General features: G+C 42.7%; 1 protein-coding gene across 2 annotated transcripts in view; it reads right to left on the bottom strand.

The window, feature by feature from the left end:
• Window positions 1-19,971, bottom strand: part of PRDM6 (PR/SET domain 6) — a 104,758-nt gene that overhangs the window by 30,103 nt on the left and 54,684 nt on the right. For both annotated transcript variants that reach the window (XM_037165540.2, XM_053665271.1), the window contains one exon: window positions 2,525-2,652. In XM_037165540.2, the coding sequence (XP_037021435.2) occupies window positions 2,525-2,652 (128 nt within the window). The remainder of the gene's footprint in view (window positions 1-2,524; window positions 2,653-19,971) is intronic.

Here is a 19,971-nt window from a genome sequence, read left to right as displayed (position 1 = left end):
ATAAAGATCAATAAAAAAGTGCAGATTCTCAATATTTTACTTGCAGCTGCAAAAATTTCATTTATCTTGTTATTTTCCTTACTTGCTGCCATTCTGTCTCACGAGGGCACTGCTAGCTAAGCAGAATGTTTTTTCCCAACATTCTATGAATATCTGACAAAAACTCCAGCCAGTCGTCCGGACCTCACTACCCTTCCTCCCTCTTCATCCCTGAGAGCTGTGCATTTTATTAATTCTTTCCACTGCTACGTAAAAAAAAAAAAAAAATCAAAATTGGAGTCAAGCTATAAATCACTGGCATCTCCTAACTTGAGAAAAATTGAGTCTACTTTGTACTTCACCCTTGTAACATTTCATCTCTCGGTTTGGCTTCCCTTAATATAAACACAGCGCCCGGCAAATGAATGTGCTAAAACCAAATGACACACTTTGCCGCTGAAAGAGCAGAACTGTTTTCAAGCAATGGGTGGTCTTCTGAGGCACGGAGTCGGCAGAAAGGGGGAAAAAAAAAGTGTAAGCGTACACCGTTCCTTACAAGCGGGCAGAGCTTCCAAAACTCGCAGAAATCTCTGCATGTTGAAGCACATCAAAGGGATTTTTCCCTTTTCAGATAATATTTCCTTTGCTGACATGTATTTAGTATTGTGGTTGGATGACTCATAAAGATAGCTTCATGGCGTCCCAACACAGTTGAAGCAGAACACATGCCAACAAACATTATTGTCAGCCTCAAAATAAAAACAAAACGTTCAGCTAAGGGTCAATCAATCAAGGGCGCTTTGAAGAAAATTCCATTTAGATATTACAAATCATAACAGAATGAATCTAAACCAGCTGACTTTTTGTGAAGAGGACATTCATGTACAATAAAAATTAGGCTGGCTCTTCAGGGTCCAACTTTTCTATTTTCTTACTCTTGGACGTAGTCGCTGGTGATGGATGCCAGTTTTTTAAATTGTGTTTTTGTAGTTCGTTTTATAAAGATCTGAACTAATCGAAAACAGATTGGCAGAGGGAACTTGAAGTTTAAGCGCCATCATGAAAGGAGAGCTGTAAAACTCACTTCGTATTGACAGATAGGTAAGGACGTCCTCATGCCCACCTTCCTCTCTGGGGTTTCTCGTCTGCCCGGATTCAGACTTGGCCTCAGGAGCTCCCTGGGCGCTCGTTCCAGAACCAGCCCAACTGTCTCAGCTGAATGGACAAGCACAGTCTTTACTAATCCTCTAGCTCCGAGTTCCATAAAGAACTTATTGGCAGACACGCGGCTGCAATAAAGGTGAGTAAAGGCCTGTACACAGCAGTGTAACCAAACACCGCCGCACACGCGTTCGTTGGAACCATTATTTCATGAAATGTCACTGCGTCGGAAACCAAGGCAGTGAAGCCACATGCTGCCCAAATAAGTGCCTTTTGAGCTGGAGACCTTCAGAGAGCAAGCCAGATTTGTGCAGCCTTTAACCTATAAGGGGAATAAAGCTCTTTCTCTCTCTCTCTCTCTTTTTTTTTTTTTGTAAGGCTTCATTAAAAAAAAAAAGAGGAAAGGAAAATAAATAGCCACAGGCAGGACTCCAAGTTGCCGAGCACAGGGCCTCCTGCTTTGATGTGTCAATGGTGCCTAATAAAGCTAAACAGTTGCTTCTGATTCTAAAGGGAGCATGGCTGTTTATAACTGAGGTCATATATTTATATGGCACATGTTTTCGAGGGATTTTTGAGAAAAGAAGGCTTAGTAGTAGGGCTTTTTTTCCTATGTGATCTGTTTCGGCCCTCTTGTCTCCACTCCAGCCTTCTTTAGCACCAAATGGAAAAGCTTGACCAACAGGTGCACTGAGCAGATGTGGCTGAGCATCTGCTTCTGAGTCCCCAGGAGGCCTCCCTATTGGAGTCTGAGAAATGGGGGTGGCTCCACCTTGTCTTTGGGCTTTGCTCCAACCTCTCAGGAAACCGGAGGCTTCCCCATGCTCTGGAACCACCTTGTCTCCTGAAACATTCTGAATCATCCAAGGACGAAAGCCCAGTGCATTGGCACCTTTCTAGGGATCATGAGAGGTTACTCTGGCTCAGATCTTGCTGCCGAGCATAATGGTTTTGGAAGAGTAGCCTTGGGAAGGCTGAGAGTCCTTGGTTTCCCAGGTCTTTGTGCAAAGGAGCTGTTCCTCCTGGGAGAAGGCCTGAAGATGGCCTGGGCTGAATCTGTGGGTGTGAACACTTCTGCAGGGGCATTTGGCCCAAGCCAGTGGGCTTGCTGGGCTCGTTCAGGTGAGGATGTGGAAATAACTATACCAAGCGCACTGAGGGAAAGAGGCCTTCTACTATGGTCTTTATTCCTGAATTCTCATGAAATTATGGTCGCAAGAACTAAGGAGATTTCAGAAACCTAGCAAAACAATTTCTGCCAGTCCTTGCAGGGCTCCTGCAAAAACCCCTGCAGAACTGTTTCAACACTAGCAGCAAGCCTGAATTGGCATATGCAGGCCCAAGGGCCTCAGCTCCGTAAGTGGTAAATTGAGATATACTTTACCTGTACTGAACTACTGTTAGATTCTGTTCTCCGCAGTGCCTTGCACATCGGATATACCTCATCCAGCTTGACTTACTAGGTTCCCCACCATCAATAAAGTGCTGTAGTGTCCCATCTTGGTCATATATCTAGAGAAGAGGTCAGAAGGTCAAGTAGTTAGAATGAATCATCAGCAATCATTTTCCCTGCTTCCCTTGGTGTCTTTATGTATCGGCTGCAAGAATTTATTGCCCTTAGGTTTTCTAGCGCTTATTGATGCTTGTGGAAACTCAACCAGGACAACAGGAAAATATTTTTTGGTGACACAAGTCAATCACACTTTTCTTATCAAGCCAATCTTCCCTGTATTAAACATATTTGTGGTATCTCAAGGATGTGAGTGACCATGTTTCCCAAAGAATATTTCATCTACTTTGACAGGCTACTCTTAAGTAATGAGCTGCTGGATAAACAAAGCAAGCTGAAAGGAGAGGCCACACTGACATGGCTGGACATCCACATTAAAGGCCCCCAGGCTCAAACACGTAACTGTCTGAAGGCACTCGGAGGCCGTAACTGTCTGCTCCACGAGCTGGATGACACCTGGCAGAAGGCAGTCGGAGAGTTAGGGAGCTGCAGAGAACCGGTAAAAGAGACTGTGATTTGGATGAAATAAATGGACTCTCACCTCGCAAAAGGTGTAGGACTTCAGCTGTCCGGACCTGAAACTATTAGGAGAGGAGTCATCAAAAAAGACAGACCCTCAAAAAGCAAAAGAAAAAAAACTTTTCTATGTATTTAAATGTCTTCACTGAGGTTGGTCTATTGACTATTGCCTTGGGTCATCTCAAACAGATTTTCTTTCAAGATGGCATTCAAGGAAGTGAAATCTGCTTCAAACCAGGCAACAAGCATGGGACAAAGTGTCCCGGAAAACAGCTAGCCAGCCGGGTACAAGTGGAGGCGGTGCCGATGGCAGAGGCAATCAGCTCCTGCTTCCACAGGCCAGGTCAGCGCTGGGCCCCCGGGGGGTGTGGTCTGTGGAGGAGTGGGAGGTCAGGGGTCAAACATGTACAGCAATTCTAGAAGGTCATTCCCCATCCAAGGGGCATCCAAGAAGCCAGTGGTACAGTTCTCAGAAGGACCATCATGACATTGGACCTTTGCAAATAAAATCAGCAGGGGGACCTGACAGCTGCTGAGGTGTTCCTGAGAGCATCCTGAGAAATCATGTCTTTCTCTTGCCAGTCAGCTTTTCCACTTCTTTATAAATAGTCACAGAGTATAAATCTTACAGTCTCACTGGTTACATTGGGAACCTAAAATTAGCGTGGTCATTCATATTCATTTAGCTCAGTATTTCTATACAGAGGGCCAAAGGTGCGGTGCTGACAATCTCTTTTTCTTCTTTTATCACCATTTAAAACAGCTGATTTTTTTTTTTTTTTTGCTTTTCTTGAACTCATTGGTCTCCACCCCAAACCTTTCCACTAACCCCCACAAATAAAAGATAGACATCAATCTAATAAATACAACTGTTTGGGAAGTTATGACTATAGCACGCCAGTTTTCACAGCAGATAATCAATGTAGCCTGAGAAGAATGAACACATTCCTATATTACATTCTATTTCAGATTAACGACTTCTTTAAATTCCCAGTTTGGGGATGATGGCAGACAATGAAAACATTTCATGCGATTGGTACATCTACTACATGAGCAATCTAATGACACACTTCGTATTTAGATCAGATTACACTGCAGTTACTTTATTGTTGTTTTTGCTTTTGTTTTAAGAAGCCGGCCCGAAGACTGAAGGTCTCAACTCTGAGCCTGCCATCGACAGCCCATGGAGCAGTGAACGAGGCCACTCGTTCCTTAAATGCCAATGTTTGGCAATAATGGAGCCAAAAATGTTGACGGCCCAGCCCTCCGCCCTGTCCTCTCCCCGTGTACAAACACACCTTCCATGAGGACTGCTGGTGAAAATCGTTATGAAGCATTTTGAGAAGTTCAATTTTCCTTTGTGCTTCTAGCCAATGTCACCAACAGCCAGGAAAACGCTAACATTTATATGGAGTGGGTGCTACCTTCTGTGTTAGCTCATTTGAATGCCAGACACTAGCCAGTCAGTCTTGCAAATCAGTCGAGTATAAGAAGTGTTTCCTCCTACACTCTTATTTCAGCAATAATTTTCTTAAACTAAGCGTGCAGGAATCCTGGAATGACTGTCAGGATTTTTCCAAACATCACACAGTGTAGAACACGGCATGATGCTGAGCCTCCCTGGCTTCAGTTAATACTGATATTACACTAGTTCATGTGAAGCTGTGATGAAAACCCCATGCCCATAACTGTGCACCAGATCAGAACTGAGGAAACTCATTCTACCATGACGGATCCTCTTCTTTCCCTCAGCCCCCAGAGCCCAGCTATCACCAAATCCAGGTGAATTTGCCTCCCAAACTTTGCACGTGCGTCCTTCTGTCCCTTCTCCAGTTACCGTCCTGGCCCAAATCAGCCTCCTTTCTCACCAGAAGTATTACAATGGTCTCCTACAGCTTCCCCAGGCCTCCTCCAACCAACTCTGTAAATGTAGCCAGAGTGATCTTTCAAACACAATCTGATTACCTCCACATCACCCAACTCTGCCCAAAATAGGAAGCTTCATATATGTCGTGAAATGCCAAATCATAACAACATATATTCACAGCATGTAGGGAGCTCATCGTGCTCAGATGGTCAGCACCTCCTTTCGGTTGCACAGGGAGGCCAGGCGTGAGTGCCTTTGCATTCGACGCAAGATAATTCTGGACCCTTTCTGTTAAGAGCTAACATTTAAACTCAGTGTTTCTTAAAAGAGAAGTGATGGACCAGAAGGCACTGATTCCTATTTCTGTTCATTCCACTAGTATTAAAAAAGGATAAAACTGGGAAAACACCCAAATGTGAGTGCTAAATAGAAAGTAAGGATGACTTGTCAAAAAGGCTCTGGGTAGTTTGGGCCCTGTCATGACTGTCCGTCACTAGCTCAACTTTGTCTCCATTTAAGAGCTCGGTTTAAAAAAAGCCAGGGGGTCAGACTTTGCACGTGACTAAGCCATACAAGGACACTGGGCCTGTCTGCATCCACCGACTGTAGATGTTCGGGGCTGATGTTCTGCCTCCCAGGAAAGAGGGAACTACATGTGGACATGTTTCAACAGGTTTCAGTCTAGGGTAGCAGCAACAATTTCAAGTTCGGGAAGTTGTTCCTGGAGGTTGCTTTAACATCTGTATTTGTGTGACGCAAAAGGGAAATTTTAAGTTAAATTCTAAGAGGACTAAAAAAATTTAGGGAATTTAAGGAGACAAATTAACGCCAAGAGAAAACGTTATTTTGTTTTCTTTACCACTTGAAAGATTTAAAATAAGCAGACAAATATTGAAAATCATGTACAAAGTGACTAGACAGTCTCCTCAGGACCTATGAAAACATTGAAAAGGTGAGAAATTTTATTTAGTCAAATAGTAAGAATAAAGACAAGAGAGTCAAATTTAGGTTAGGGAAAGATTCATTCTGAAAGAACTTGATAACAGTACAGTTTTCCTGAAAAGTGTGGGGTTTTGTCCTAAATGAACATGAAACAACCTAAGTTTGGATATTTACTCTGTCGTTTCTAAGGAGGCCAGAGAATTGACCCTCTGCCGGTAAAGAAACACATAGGTCACGCGGTGGGAAAAGGGTTAAGTTCTGCGATGGAAAACCCTCAAAACTATAGACAGTATATTTGGCATGTTTGTTTTAGAAAGCTAGTTCCATCACTGCAGAAAGGCGATACAAAATAGCACAGTCCTGCTGGAGAACACTCAGGCAATATGAAATAAAGCTGACAATGCATATCCTGTAACTCGACAATTTCATATCTAGAACTGTTATTCCAATGAAACTCTGATACATGTGCCTAAGGAAATAAGTTCAAGGGCATTCCTTGTAGAATTGTTCATAATAATTAGCATCATTAGATGAATAAATAAACCATAGTTTGTTTATTCAATAAAATAATATAAAGCACTTAAAATTACTGAACTGGTTCTGTTTGTATTAAGATCCAGTTCATATAAATATCAAACATATATGTTGACTGAGAAAATTAGATTGCAGATTGATGTGTAGGATACCATTTGTTAACATTTCAAAATCTATAAAATAACACTCTTAATGGTCTATCTTATAATAGTGTACATTGTGATATACACATAGCCATCTATCTATCTATATACATCGTAAAAGCCTGAAAGGGCACAGTGGAAGGATTCCTGGTAACTTCCTCATAGTACTGGTCTTGGGAAAGAAGAGAATGGAAGAAGACAAAGGGAGCAACTCTGGCTGGGTAGCTCAGTTGATTAGAGCTGGTTAAAGCATTGTCCTGATACATCAAGCTTGTGGGTTCAATCCCTGGTCAGGGCACATACAAGAATCAACCAATGAATGCATAAACTAGTGAGACAACAAATCAGTGTCTCTCTTTCTCTTCCCCCCTTTCCTCTCTCTCTCTAAAATCAATAAATTAAAATTTTTTAAAAAGAGAGAGGGCTTTAACTAGTGTGGTTCAGTTGGGTGGGTATTGCTCCATAAAGTGAAAGGTTGCTGGTTTGATTCCAGGTCAGAGAACATGCAGGGTTGCGAGTTCAGTCCCCAGGTGGGGCACCTATGAGAGGCAACCTATGGATATTTCTTTCCTTCTTCCTTCCTCCCTCCTCCTCGCTCCAAAAATCAATCAATCAATTAATTAATTAAAAGGGGAGATTAACACTTTATCTGGAATGCTTGATTTTTTTCCTAAAAAAATTCTGAAGCAAATATGGCACAGTGTTAACACTTACTCTTTTGGTAGCCTGTACACTGCCATTTATATAGCACACAATACGTGGTGCTTCTCTGATTTTTTCCCCAAAATCCAAAATAAATAAATAAATAAAAAGAAAACCTAGCCATTCTTTCTTTGTAGTTTAGTTTTCGCATGCATGATTAAACTAATGAAGCTGAGCATTTCACCCAAGGTTAAAAACTACACCTGTGTTGTCCTCCTAGGGAAAATAGTTCTGACATGTATCACTGCATTATCGACCACTGATTTCGTTTGTGATTGTTGCTGTTGCTATTTCAAAACCACTGTTTTAGATCTGTACTTTCTCTTCTATCTTATAACAATGGGAGCAGAGACATAAGTAAGGGTAAGAGCTTCTTTTTACCTTTTCAAGGGATTTTTTTTCAGTTTTCAATCCAATAACACTTACTGGGAATGCAACATATGTGACTGAAACAATGATCACAAATTCTGCTTCATTGTAATCCATGTACGGCAATAACAGAAGCCACCGTGCAAAGGCGGGTTTTACTGCAATCCTGGGTATTAGGAGGCACCACTTACTCTCATCATCTCATTTTCCTAGAATAAGAATCTACTTTGAATGAGAACAGCGTGAGTCAAGATGCACCAGCATCATACATTATAAACCCTGGCCAGGAGTGGCTTGCCCACGGCGTTGTCATTTATGAATGCTGCCAACTTACATTAACAATAATAATAATCGGAGAAACAATGTTAGCCAGAGACTGACTTGGGCCCATTTTAACCAAAATGCAAGAAAACCACATTGGTGGTCCAGAGCAGTCTGTTTCTCTAAAGTCAGGTTTGAAGACTAGTGGTTCTCAGGCTGAATTCAGGCAAATCACCAACATTGTTTTTCCTCCACAGTGCTTTGAAAATTTTACTTATTGTCTCATTTTTCTTTAAAAAAATCAAAATATAGGTCCCCGTTCTCTAGCACTCATCCACTGAAGCTGAAATAGCTTCAGAAGCAGAAATAGAAGGCGGCCCCCTCTAGATTGGCCATGTGCTTTTCTACTGGGTCGGCCAAAAAGCTGGTGTGGTTTTTCCCATAAAATAGAAGACACATTGTTCATTGTCACCAATAACTTTATTAATCTGGATATTTGAGGTATGTTGGCTACCTCTCAATTAATGTCTCGATTTGATCTCTAGCAACTTCAGCTGGTCTGCCTGACCATGAAGCATCATCCAGTGAGAAATCTCCAGCATGAAACTTCACAAACCACTTTTGACATGTTTGATCAGTCACAGCACCTTCTGTATAAACTGCACGAACCTTTTTTGTGTGTGTTTCAGTGGCATTTTTACCTTTTTTAAAATGATAAAAGTATAATATGCTGCAAATGTGTATTTTCTTCCATCTTCAATATTAAAATGGCTGCACAAAAATTCACCAATTTTGATAAGTTTTTTTAACTGCATGCTGATATGCCAGCTGCCACAAATCAGTCTAACAAAAAATGTTTTGAATAAAGGTAAAGACAACTAAGCGCTTTTAGAGCCATCTTATGGAATAAACGAAATCAACTTTATGGCCAACCCCATAGTTGCTACCACTCCCTATTGTCTTATAGGCTTCTTTACTAATTTACCTACCTGCCTGGCCTCTTTAAGCATCTAGGTGTGTAATCCCAGCTATAAAGGAATTACTGCTATTCCTGAACATCAGGCTATTACAGTGGGGGCCACTTTCAAGGAAACCCGTGTGAATGGATAGCCTGGAAACACTGCAAACATCGATCCCCCCTGTGCTGCCCAGAAGCATCATCTGACTGAGAGCCCAGCTGCTGTGCTGTAGTTTTCCAGGGTGTGGGAGAGCAGAGAAAAGCATTTGTGTCTTTCATTTTTAACAGCAGAGGCTTTCGATGATCTTTTAAAGCAAGGAATCCCCTTTAACTCAAAGAAGTCTTCGATGTAACAGACAGATACTATAAAAACTTGCCCTGGTCCACTATAACCACCAGATGAAAAGAAAGTTCCATGGTCCACTATAAAAATGGATAAAAAGTCCATCGGGAACACCCCACCAGCTCAACAAGCCTCACCTTGTTCTCCTGGGCAGCTCCTGGGATGTCACTGGGGGCCAGCAGTGAACTGAGGGACCCTGTTCGAAAAACCACAGGCAGCGCAATGCCTGCAGAAGGGAGACCCCAATGAGGAGGTCAGTCACCAGTTCTTCTGTTAGAACACTGACTACCCAGGCCTAGGAATTGAGAGCCTAGGAAAATCAGCTTTGGAAGGGACCTCAGGCATCGTCTGTTCCAGACTGACTGGTTTGTACCTAAGGAAATGAGGCCTCCAAAAGTTGGTGACTTAGACAAAGCAAAATGACTACCAGCCAGTGGCAGAAGGAAGCCTTGTCTCCAGGAATCCTCACACTGCCCTCCCCCTCCCCCGATCCTTCTGTCTTGCTATTAGAAGTGTGCTGAGGTCTCCCTGGTCTCATTTAATCCTGCAAATACCCAGAAGAGAGTCAATGATCTTAACAACTGAGCAGCTGACATGAGGGAGCACATTTTATGCCCAAACATCTAACACAGGGCCCAGCCTGTAAGAGGAGCTCAAAAAATGCTGAAGTAAATTGAACTGAATTTTCACAATAATTCTTTAGCTTCTTAAGAGATCTGAAATTTTATTCAGAGCTTGTGAAGGAGCCCCACTAAATGCAATTAAAACTTCATTCTAAGCCCAAACAGCCAGAGCTTATTAAGGAAAATATGACACCTTCCTTGGACCTAACTTCTTTCAATACTATGGCACGCAAGGGTGAATTTCATAGGATGATTGAAATGTATTAAATAATTACCACTGTGACACGGCGAGGAGAGAGAGGTCTTTGGGAGTTTCTGGTTTAGACCTCAGATCCCAGCACTGTTTCAGTTTTTTTCACAGCACATGGAGGACTCGGGGATGAACAGCTACAAAGATGGTTTCTTAGGTCTCCTCCCGCTTATCTCTACCCAGTGTAAAATACAAAAAATTGGGGTTTCAATAACCAAGTGTATTAGTAATTTGAGAAACTCTACTGAAAGAACACACTGTCTGCCAAGATGGATAGAAACGTTTTACTGTGAGAGTCCTCTGTGCCAGGAGGTGGAGGCGCAATTTTTGTAGACTGTGGGTAGCTACAGGCTACAGCATTGTTTCGACTATGAAAAGTTAAAACCAGAATATCTCTGTTGCTAAATAAAAAGATTTTACTTTTAATAGTGTGGTTGTTAGCGGAGACTTTCTCAAGTATCACCATGAAAACACACAATGGAAATGAATGGAGAGGACCGAGTGCAGAAGTTAAGAGCATCTATGTGGGTATCAGCTCCAACACCTGTCGGTTATAACTGTGGCTCCACCTCGGGTGGCAGTATGACTTTGAGCAGTTTTGTAACTTCTTCAGGAAGCTGAGACTGTCTCTTAAAAAAATGGTGCTAATGACGGGTCCTGTGTTTAAAGACCGATAGGAAAAATCAAATGAGCTATGGTGTACGTAAAGGACCCAGATGGGCACTGGGCACACAGTAAGAGTCCAAAGACCATCAGCTGTCCTTTAGGCCAACACTATAATTATACGGAAAGTGCCAGCCCAGGCATAATCTACTACTGTGCTCAGGGACACTGACCAGGAGATAATATATGCAGCGTATGCAAACTCATCATTGCTAAAGTTAGCAGACCATGAGTTCAATGAAGGCAGTCATGCTTTTCAAATATTTTTTATTTTATTTTATTTTATTTTATTATTTTATTTATTTTTTAAATTGATTATGCTGTTACAGTTGTTCTATTCCCCCCTTCATTCCCCTCCACCCTGCCCCCCCATCCCCACCATTACCCCCCTTTAGTTTATGTCCATGTGTCTCAAGTCCTTTAGGTTCTATATTTCCCATGCTATTCTTGCCCCCCCATCTATTTTCTATCTACTGTCTATGCTACTTATTTTCTGTACCTTCTCCCCCCATCTCCTCCTCCCTCTCCCCTGTTGCTAACCCTCCTTGAGATCTTCATTTCTATATTTCCACTCCTGATCTAGCTGTTCTTTTAGTTTGCTTTCGTTTTAGGTGTGGTTGTTAATAACTGTGAGCTTGTTCTTTCACTGTTTCATGTTTCTTTAACTTCTTTTCCTTAGATAAGTCCCTTTAACATTTCATATAATAAGGGCTTGGTGGTGATGAACTCCTTGAATTTGGTCTTATCTGAGAAGCACCATTATCTGTCCTTCCATTCTAAATGAAAGTTTTGCTGGATAGAGCAATCTTGGTTGTAGGTCTTTAGATTTCATGACTTGGAATATTTCTTTCCAGCCCTTCTTGCCTGTAAGGTCTCTTTTAGAGAAATCTGCCGACAGTCTGATGGGGACTCCTTTGTAGGTGATTGTCCCCTTAGCTCTTGCTGCTTCTAGGATTCTCTCCTTCATTTTAATTTTGGCTAATGTAATTATGATATGCCTTGGTGTGTTTCTTCTTGAGTCCAACTTTTTTGGTACTCTCTGGGCTTCTTGGATTTCTTGGAAGTCTATTTCCTTTGCCAGATTGGGGAAATTTTCTTTTATTATTTGTTCAAATAGTTTTTTCCACTGGTGGTTGTGTCTTTCCCCCTTCTGGTACCCCTATAATTCGGATATTGGAGCGTTTAAAGATGTCCTGGAGGTTCCTAAGACTCTCCTCATTTCTTTGAATTCTTGCTCCTTGACTCTTTTCTGTTTGGCCATTATTTGCTTTCTTCTGGTCCACTCCATTGATTTGAGTCCCAGTTTCCTTTTCATCTCTATGGGTTTCCTGTGGAATTCCATTCATTTCCCTTAATTTAGCCTTCATATGTTTCTCTAATTTGTGGCTATAATCAACCAGATCTGTTAGGAACCTGATGACCAGTGTTTTAAACTGTGCGTCTGAGAGTTTTGCTATTTCTTCGTCGCTTAGATTTATCTCTGGGGCTTTGAGGTCTTCCTGCGACATTTTTGGTCTGTTCTGGCCCTTTAAATGTGAGAAACGGCGCCTTGGACTCCCAGGTCGCTGGGTTGTGACGCTGGATGTGGGGGCGTGGTCAGAGCGGGGAAATGGCGGCGCCCTCTATCGCTGCTGCGGCCGGTCCAACCGCCCACTCCCTCGCTCGCTCGCAATCAGGCAACCGTAGTCAACACGCTGCACCGCCTCCCCACTGTCTCCTCCGCAGTCGCTCACCCGGTGGGTTGCTCGGTTGCTCACCAGGTCCAATCCTGCGTCTGGAACCTGCGCATCCGGATTCGCGTGTCTGGATTCCGCGCCCGGGTCCAACCGAGCCCTTCTTTGCAACTCCTCACCAGACGCCGGTTTCGCTGAAGAATTTGCGGGCTGAAGAATTTGTTGTTAGCGGACTTCCAAAAAGTTCAGTTTTCCATGTTCTGGTTGTGTTTTCTGATGCTAATATTTAGTTGTCCCTAAACTTGGTTGTGTGAGAAGGTACGGCACATCCAGCTATACCTCCATCTTGGCGGAAGTCCTCTCAAATATTTTTTAAATGTACCCATAGCTACCTTATACAAGGTTTTGTACATACCAGGAAATCAACTTCTGTTAAGAGAAGGAGAGGGAGAAGAAAAGGGAGAAGAGAAAAAAATTGGGATGACATAAGGGAAGTGTAAAAGTAAACCAGTCACTCCAGTTTATGTTTTTATTTCCCAGATGGGTCTATCAAAAAAAATAATAAAACAAAATATTTAAAATGCTAGAGGAATGTGAATACTATCTAGAAAATAATAAAGAAGCATTTCTCCCACCCTATATTCTCTGTTTCCTAAATTTAATGTCTTCAATTTAATACAATGTTATAAAAATGTCATCAAAAAGATGAAGACACCCACCACACCTTTAAAAGCATTCCTGGAGCATATCTGTAACGCCTGTAATAACTAACAGGTAATTATTACAAGCGTTTTCATTAATTATGGCTCGAGGACCCCAACAGACCTCTCCCTGAACGTCACCTATCCTGTAGGAATGCCTGACCTCTGCGGCCACCAACATTTCCCGCCAGAGGAGGCCCCAGCGTACAGTGCCTCATTCCCACACGAACGATGGACGTGCTGCAGGCAGGTACCCTCTCCGTGTCATCCAACGTGCATGGGTGAGAAGCAGGGGACATTTGTGGACGGCAACCTGGAGCTTCAGGCCAACAGAGATCCCTGTCTGCCAGGGTTTCCGGGCACTGCTGCCCAAGCCAGAGAGGAAAACAGAAAGGACACCACTGTGGTCTCTGAACGTCTTCAAACTTTCCAGTCACGCTAAATCAAGGCTTCAGAAGACAGACCCCCAACACGATGTTTTAAAAATGAGTGAAACCATTTGTCTCCACCTTAACACAACGAAAGAAGAGTAGGTCCTACATGTCTGCGAGGATTTTAGTTTATATATTCCTTTCACAAGCTTATTTGAGCCTTATAACTGACCTCGAAGGTAGGCTGGAACGTGACTCCGTTTTATAAGCGAAAAACTTTGGGCTGATGAGGTTAAATGACTTGCCCACAGTAAGGCAGTTGGTGAGTGTGACAAGGATGAAACCCTCCTGAATCCCAGGCTGTCCTGTTATTGCTTTTTGCTTCACATCCCATTTGTCCTATCAGGGAGAAATAGTACAGCTTTTTCTTTAAAAGCGTCTGAAATTCTCCAAATGAGAGCCATGAAAATGTTCACAATGATTAATAGTGTCATTTATAAAACAAACCCCTATTTTCAGAATAAATGTCAATGCAGTGAGAACTACCTAAAATTTACACAAAGCAACCACGTAATGGATAAAGACAACTCCTGGACACTGCATTAAACCACTCTCCCTCCACTGGCAATGTGCCATAATGACCAGGGACATCAAAACACGGGTAAGGCATATATTTGTGGAGGAAGATGCATATTTTATAGTGAAAGCTTCTTCATTAAAGCAAATATTAGCTACTGTGGCCATATTTGTTTGTGTTCAGTTTTTCAACTTTTTTTCTCAAGTATATAATACTATAGGGGTTTTTCCTTCATTTCAATCATTTCTTCCTCTTTCCTTCATTAGAATTAAGTATTTTTTGTTGCTATTTTTCTTAAGAAAACTCTTTCCTCTTGCTTTGGTTTGCAATATTTTGAAATGTTTGGAATGGCAAGATTCTGAGACGAGGCTTCAAAGGCCAAGTAATAAACGCCCCATAAAATAAATGAGTAATGGTTATATACACCGTTGCTGTATTTTCAGTAATGCTGATATAAAGCTATATACTGTACTTTGTCAATTCACATTCATCAAGTCTCAGAAATATTAGAAAATCATTAGAGGTTTATGTTGAGCTTGCAGATAATACTAACATATAAGTCAAGACTGAAATATGGTAATCAGAAAAACCGTTGAAAAGTGTCAATAAACTGTAAAACACCCATGGTGGGGTTTGCGAAGCCTCTGTCAGAGAGCCGGCCATGTGAAGACATGGAAATGGGTATTTTGGTCACGCTGCGGCTCAGTGGCTGCTGTTGTGAGTCAGGCCCGCGGAAGAGCCTGGGTGACTCAGGAATCCAGCACAGAGATCCGGGAGCTCCTGAGAGCCGCTGAGCATTTGGTGAGTCAGTCACACTTATCTCCGAGGACGCCAACGGCCGTCAGTACGAAGCCTGCCATCCATCAATCTGGAGTCCTCTTCAGACATCCCCTGTCTGTTGATCAGAGGAGGACTTTGGGGAATTAGGCCTCCATTATCAGGATTTTGCCTGTGATCTGAACAAGCCACTGAACCTTTAACTTTTCACTTGGCAGAAGCATAGATGCTGGAAAAGTCCTGACAGTTCATTCATTTTGCTCCATCCTGGAGCCGGTGGATGTCTGACTGGTGAGACCCGCCCTCTTTGATGTTGTACTCCTCCGAGAGTGCCCTGCTGTGAAAAAAATTTTATCCGTCCAAATTAAAGAGAAATATTTCTGCGTCCAGCTGTTAGCTGTGACATGTTTGCCATTTTTCAGGGCACTGGCCCGGTGCCATCCACAGGCTCTGCCGCAAACCTCCCCGCCTCCCTCTCCTCCGAGGCAGCAGTAACACCCACACTGCACGGCCGTCGCCAGGCTCCGTGGAACGTCAACACTAGAAAGGAAAATACTGCCATCCCGATCGCTAAGAGCAGCCTCATAAATATTTTCATGTGGCCATTTCTTTTTCTCATTTCTTTTCTTTCTTTTTTTAGTATCTTCATGAATGTCTTTCGTAAACTGCAAAATTCTTGGACATCATTCGCCCATTTAAAAATTGCTTCCATTCAGTTTTCCAAAAATCTAGTTTTTAATTAAAGTAAGCAACAAGAGGTCCTGACTTCTATTAAATATATTTACAAATGAAATGAATTTGGCGTCTGTGAAAACTTGTTTCATATGGAGAGAAATCTGCGTAAATGAAGAAAAACTCTCCTGAAAGCTTGTATAAACGTTTAGATCTAAGTAATCAAAAAAGCCTGTGTCTCCTCATATTTATTAAGTGTCATTGGGGGCTGATAAAGATTGCCGCCACGACCTGGGAGTATGATAAACAAAGGGCAGCTCACATTATTACCACCTTTTTCTCCCTACACTGAGATGAATGAGCAAAACCCCACAGCTCCTCGCGAGCCTCCCACTCCTGGCCCTTCTCACGCCTCTCCCTCGTTTTCACTTCTGCTGAGGGCCAAAGGGATCGGCAGAACCCGATCTCAGCACATGGTACCAGAGCATCCTGCCTGGAGAATAATCTCAGACTGAGTAGCACACATGCACAGCTACTCACCATCCTTCCTCACATCAGGAAAGGGGGGTTGTATTAAGATAAACAGTTCTAAAAGCATACTATACGTGAGAAAGTATCAATTTTGGAAAATAAACCGTAGGGAAATCTGAGTTAACATGCTTCTCCTTTTGGAAAAACAAAACCTTCGTTTTCTACCAGACAGAGAAGATGACCATTATCTTGCTTAAAAAATTCTAGAACTATTACCAGTATGAGCTGATGGAATCTGCACATCATTAATAATAGTTTACCATACAGATCGTCACTAGAGAACTATAAAACGACACCTTCAAGTTACGGCAGACACTGGGGCACACACTTGCATTCTCCATATGGTTCACACAATCTAGCTTATGGAGTACTACTTAACCCTTACTGTACTGGAAATGTCTGTTTTATAAATTCTACTGGGTGTAACAGTACACCGACTTTGGTGAAAACTATTACAGATTTTGTACTTCAACACGGCAGCTAGTGAAGAATACAATTTCTAAGCAGCTTGAAGCAAAGCCTAGGCATGAACTAATCTATTAAACAACAATCATATTAGCTACTTACAAGGCAGTCATAGGGAATGTCCCTTAAAATCCGGCAGAGGCTACTTCTATGTGTGTGCAGACACACACACACCATGCCCTAGAACTCACCCACCTTTTAAAGAACTTTCTGAAGACACAAAATATTTGTCCCAATGAAGTCATGGTTTCCTATGGTTTTACTTTCTTTTCAGAGCAGTCTACAGCTTTATTTTTTCGCTGAAATGTGTCACTCTTTAAATTATTATGTTTTCCTAAGTCTACAACATTCTTTTCCTAACCGCACCAATAAAGTGTGATTGTCAGGCACACTTTACTAGAGGGAAGTGACCATCTGTCCAGGGTACAAAACATATTTTTGGATCTTAAATAATTTAGGAGACATTCCTTACGTCAAGTCGAGACAGTACTGAGCATGCATGCATTTTCCAATTGGCACCGTCCTGCCCTGGATCACAGGACAACAGTAGAGACCCCACTGACCCTCGGGTCCAGCGCTCTGAAAAGTGAGAGTGTGAGGGTCACAGCTGTCCGACCAGGCAGGGCCCCGAGGGAGAGCCCCCTGAAGTCACTCTCCTCCCAAGATAACTGCTTACAGGAAAAACCTAATGAGATTCCAAGTCTGTCCTGAAACAAGTAATATGGGAGAAGGATGGATTTGGGCTTTTCTGAATCATTTCCTTGAAGGAAGGGCGTACCACTGTGCAGAGGACTAAACAAGCACACTGGTGTGCTGTAGGTCTCCTCCCCATCAAGGCCCAGAAAATAACAGGTTAGAAGATGATGGCAGTAGCCGTGAACCTTGAAGGCAGACTTCTGACCTGCCAGACAGCATTCTCTCCACAAACGTTTAGTAAGCAGCTAAATGTCAGCCACTAGGCTTAATGCTGGGCATTAAAACGTTAGGACCCAGTCCCTACCCTCGAATAGTTCACAGTTCAATAGGAGAGATACACACATAAACAAATCAGAAGACATTTATTCTGGTACCACAATCTGTAGATTTTTCCCATCTAAACTTTGGATATTTGATGTCTAGAATGGGTTCACTAAGTGTGGCAAGGGTCATCCTTTATTATTTTGCAAAAAGAACATCAGAATGGAAAGAGTCAAAGCTAGTTATTGAAACAAATTTTGGACTGTGAGGCAGCATTAAACAAAATGCTTGACTAAAATCTGCCAATCTGTAACCTCAATGAGGGTAAAGACAAAATCTGTCTTGTTTGCCATAATGTCCCTAGTAATTAACATAGCTTAGCTTACTGTGGTACATGGTTCAATAAATGTCTGTGGGTTGGTTGGCTGGATGGATGGAAGGATGGATGCATAGGTAGATACAAGGATGGATATCCACAAGGATACAGATTAAAGGACATGGTAACTTCTAGGCACCCAAGCACTAAGGGCTGGACCATGTCTCTCTGTCCTCTAGACAGGCCAACACAGCTAAGGCAGAGGTGAAAATCCAACCGGGAGAATTTTAAGTGATGCAATGTTACCTGAAAATGTGTGTGTGTGTGTGTTTAAGATTTTATTTTTAGAGAAAGGGGGAGGGAGGAAAAAAGAGAAGGAGAGAAACATCAATGTGTGGTTGCCTCTCACACACCCCAGTAGAGGACCTGGGTCACAACTCAGGTATGTGCCCTGACTAAGAATTGAACCACTGACCCTTTGGTTCACAGGCCAGTGCTCAATCCACTGAGCCATAAAATCTAGTGCTGGAAAAGTGTGCTTTGCTTCACTGGCTAAAATGAACGCTTCTTTTATTATTCTTCATCTCCCCCCCCCCCTTAGTTCTTTAGGGGTTTTTTTTCCAGCTTTATTGAGGTATAATTGACAAATGAAATGACAAGATGTTTGAAGTATACACTGTAGTGATTTGGTATGCATATACATTGTGAAAGGACCATACCTCCACTATTAATTAGTACATCCCTCACCTTCACATATTTATCCTTTTTTATGAGAACATTTCAGTTCTTTTAAAAATGCCCCACAGTTCTTTGCAGAGTTGAAGCTGCTGCAAACCAGTTGGATGGAGACTTCAGTCAACGGTGAGGCCAGAGACTACTAAGAGACTGGCACATACCTGCCTCTCTGCCACAGTTGGTAGCTCCTCCCACCCAACCCCTCAGAGTGTCCCCTGTGAGGGTTACTGTTGCTAGCCCTCACAGAATCTTCCCTGTAGGTGACTCCTTCTCTACTCTCTACCATGCTCCAGTCCCTCTCTGCTGGGTCCAATGCTCCCTTGCATCAGGATCCTGGAGCTGAGAGTTACCCCTGGCTGTAAACCCAGTCAAACTACTACTCCTGGAAAGAATGTTTGCATTTTGAGCTTTACCTTCAAGTGAGGCTTGAATGGGGGTACACCATTCCGAATAAAATTCAAAGTACTATAGCAAGTGCTGAAGTCATCCAGGGACAAATGACCATTCCTGGAACTCTTCCTATTGCACAGATGGCCCATTTTGGTCCCTGTAGAGATCCAGGGGGAGGCTTCTGGCTGTGTTCCTGCAGCTCTAGGGCAAGAGCACATGCTTCCTCAGCCGGGTGGAGCTCAGAGGAAAAGGTGACGGGTTCTGGTGACAGGGCGACCCCAGCTTCTCTGGCAGAGGAGTTTGGGGGGATCCTCCCCAGGGGGTGTCAGCGGGTCCTTTCATAAAGAGCCTCAGGTTTAGACCTTTGGAGTCACTTTTAAATGAGGTTATAATACAATCACACAGATGGACTGACAGGATTAAAAGGAAGCCTTTCTTTGCACATTCTTGAACTTGGGTCCTTTGACTGAACCACACTGCCTGTAGTAAGCCATAAATTAACATTTTTATAAATCCTATAATTAACTTATGAATAGCATAATTATATGTTTCTGGTATTAAAAGCATTAAGTTGTTAAAGGTAAATATTTAAGTACACCCCTATTTTTTGTAACCCTGTTTTAGCCTTTTCCCCCCATATATCAAGGGCCACAGAAAATGGAAGTGGCCCAGGCCTCTAAGCAGCCCTAGTCTGGGCTTGATGATTAAGCTCATTTCACACAGCGGGGCCAGTGTGCACAGGCACTGGAACGCGGCGCTTCCTCGCAGAGACCACTCTGTGTTCCCAGATAGGCAGGCAAGTCCACAAGGCTTGATTCCCCGGAAATCCAACCAAGAGATCCTGTAAACCTGAACGTCTGGGGCAGAGGGTTTGCAAATCCTCTAGTGAGCAGAGGCATGACTGTCAGCACCAAAGAAAAGCAACCACCTAATTACCACATTGTCATAACCTGTATGCTTCCTAATTCCTTATTAGGATTCA

The sequence above is a fragment of the Artibeus jamaicensis genome, unplaced genomic scaffold, assembly GCF_021234435.1.
Source record: "Artibeus jamaicensis isolate MK-2021 breed Jamaican fruit bat unplaced genomic scaffold, CSHL_Jam_final contig_402, whole genome shotgun sequence".
NCBI classification, from domain to species: domain Eukaryota; kingdom Metazoa; phylum Chordata; class Mammalia; order Chiroptera; family Phyllostomidae; genus Artibeus; species Artibeus jamaicensis.
Note: the sequence above shows the minus strand (reverse complement) of the source record. Positions and strands in the feature narration are given on the sequence as shown.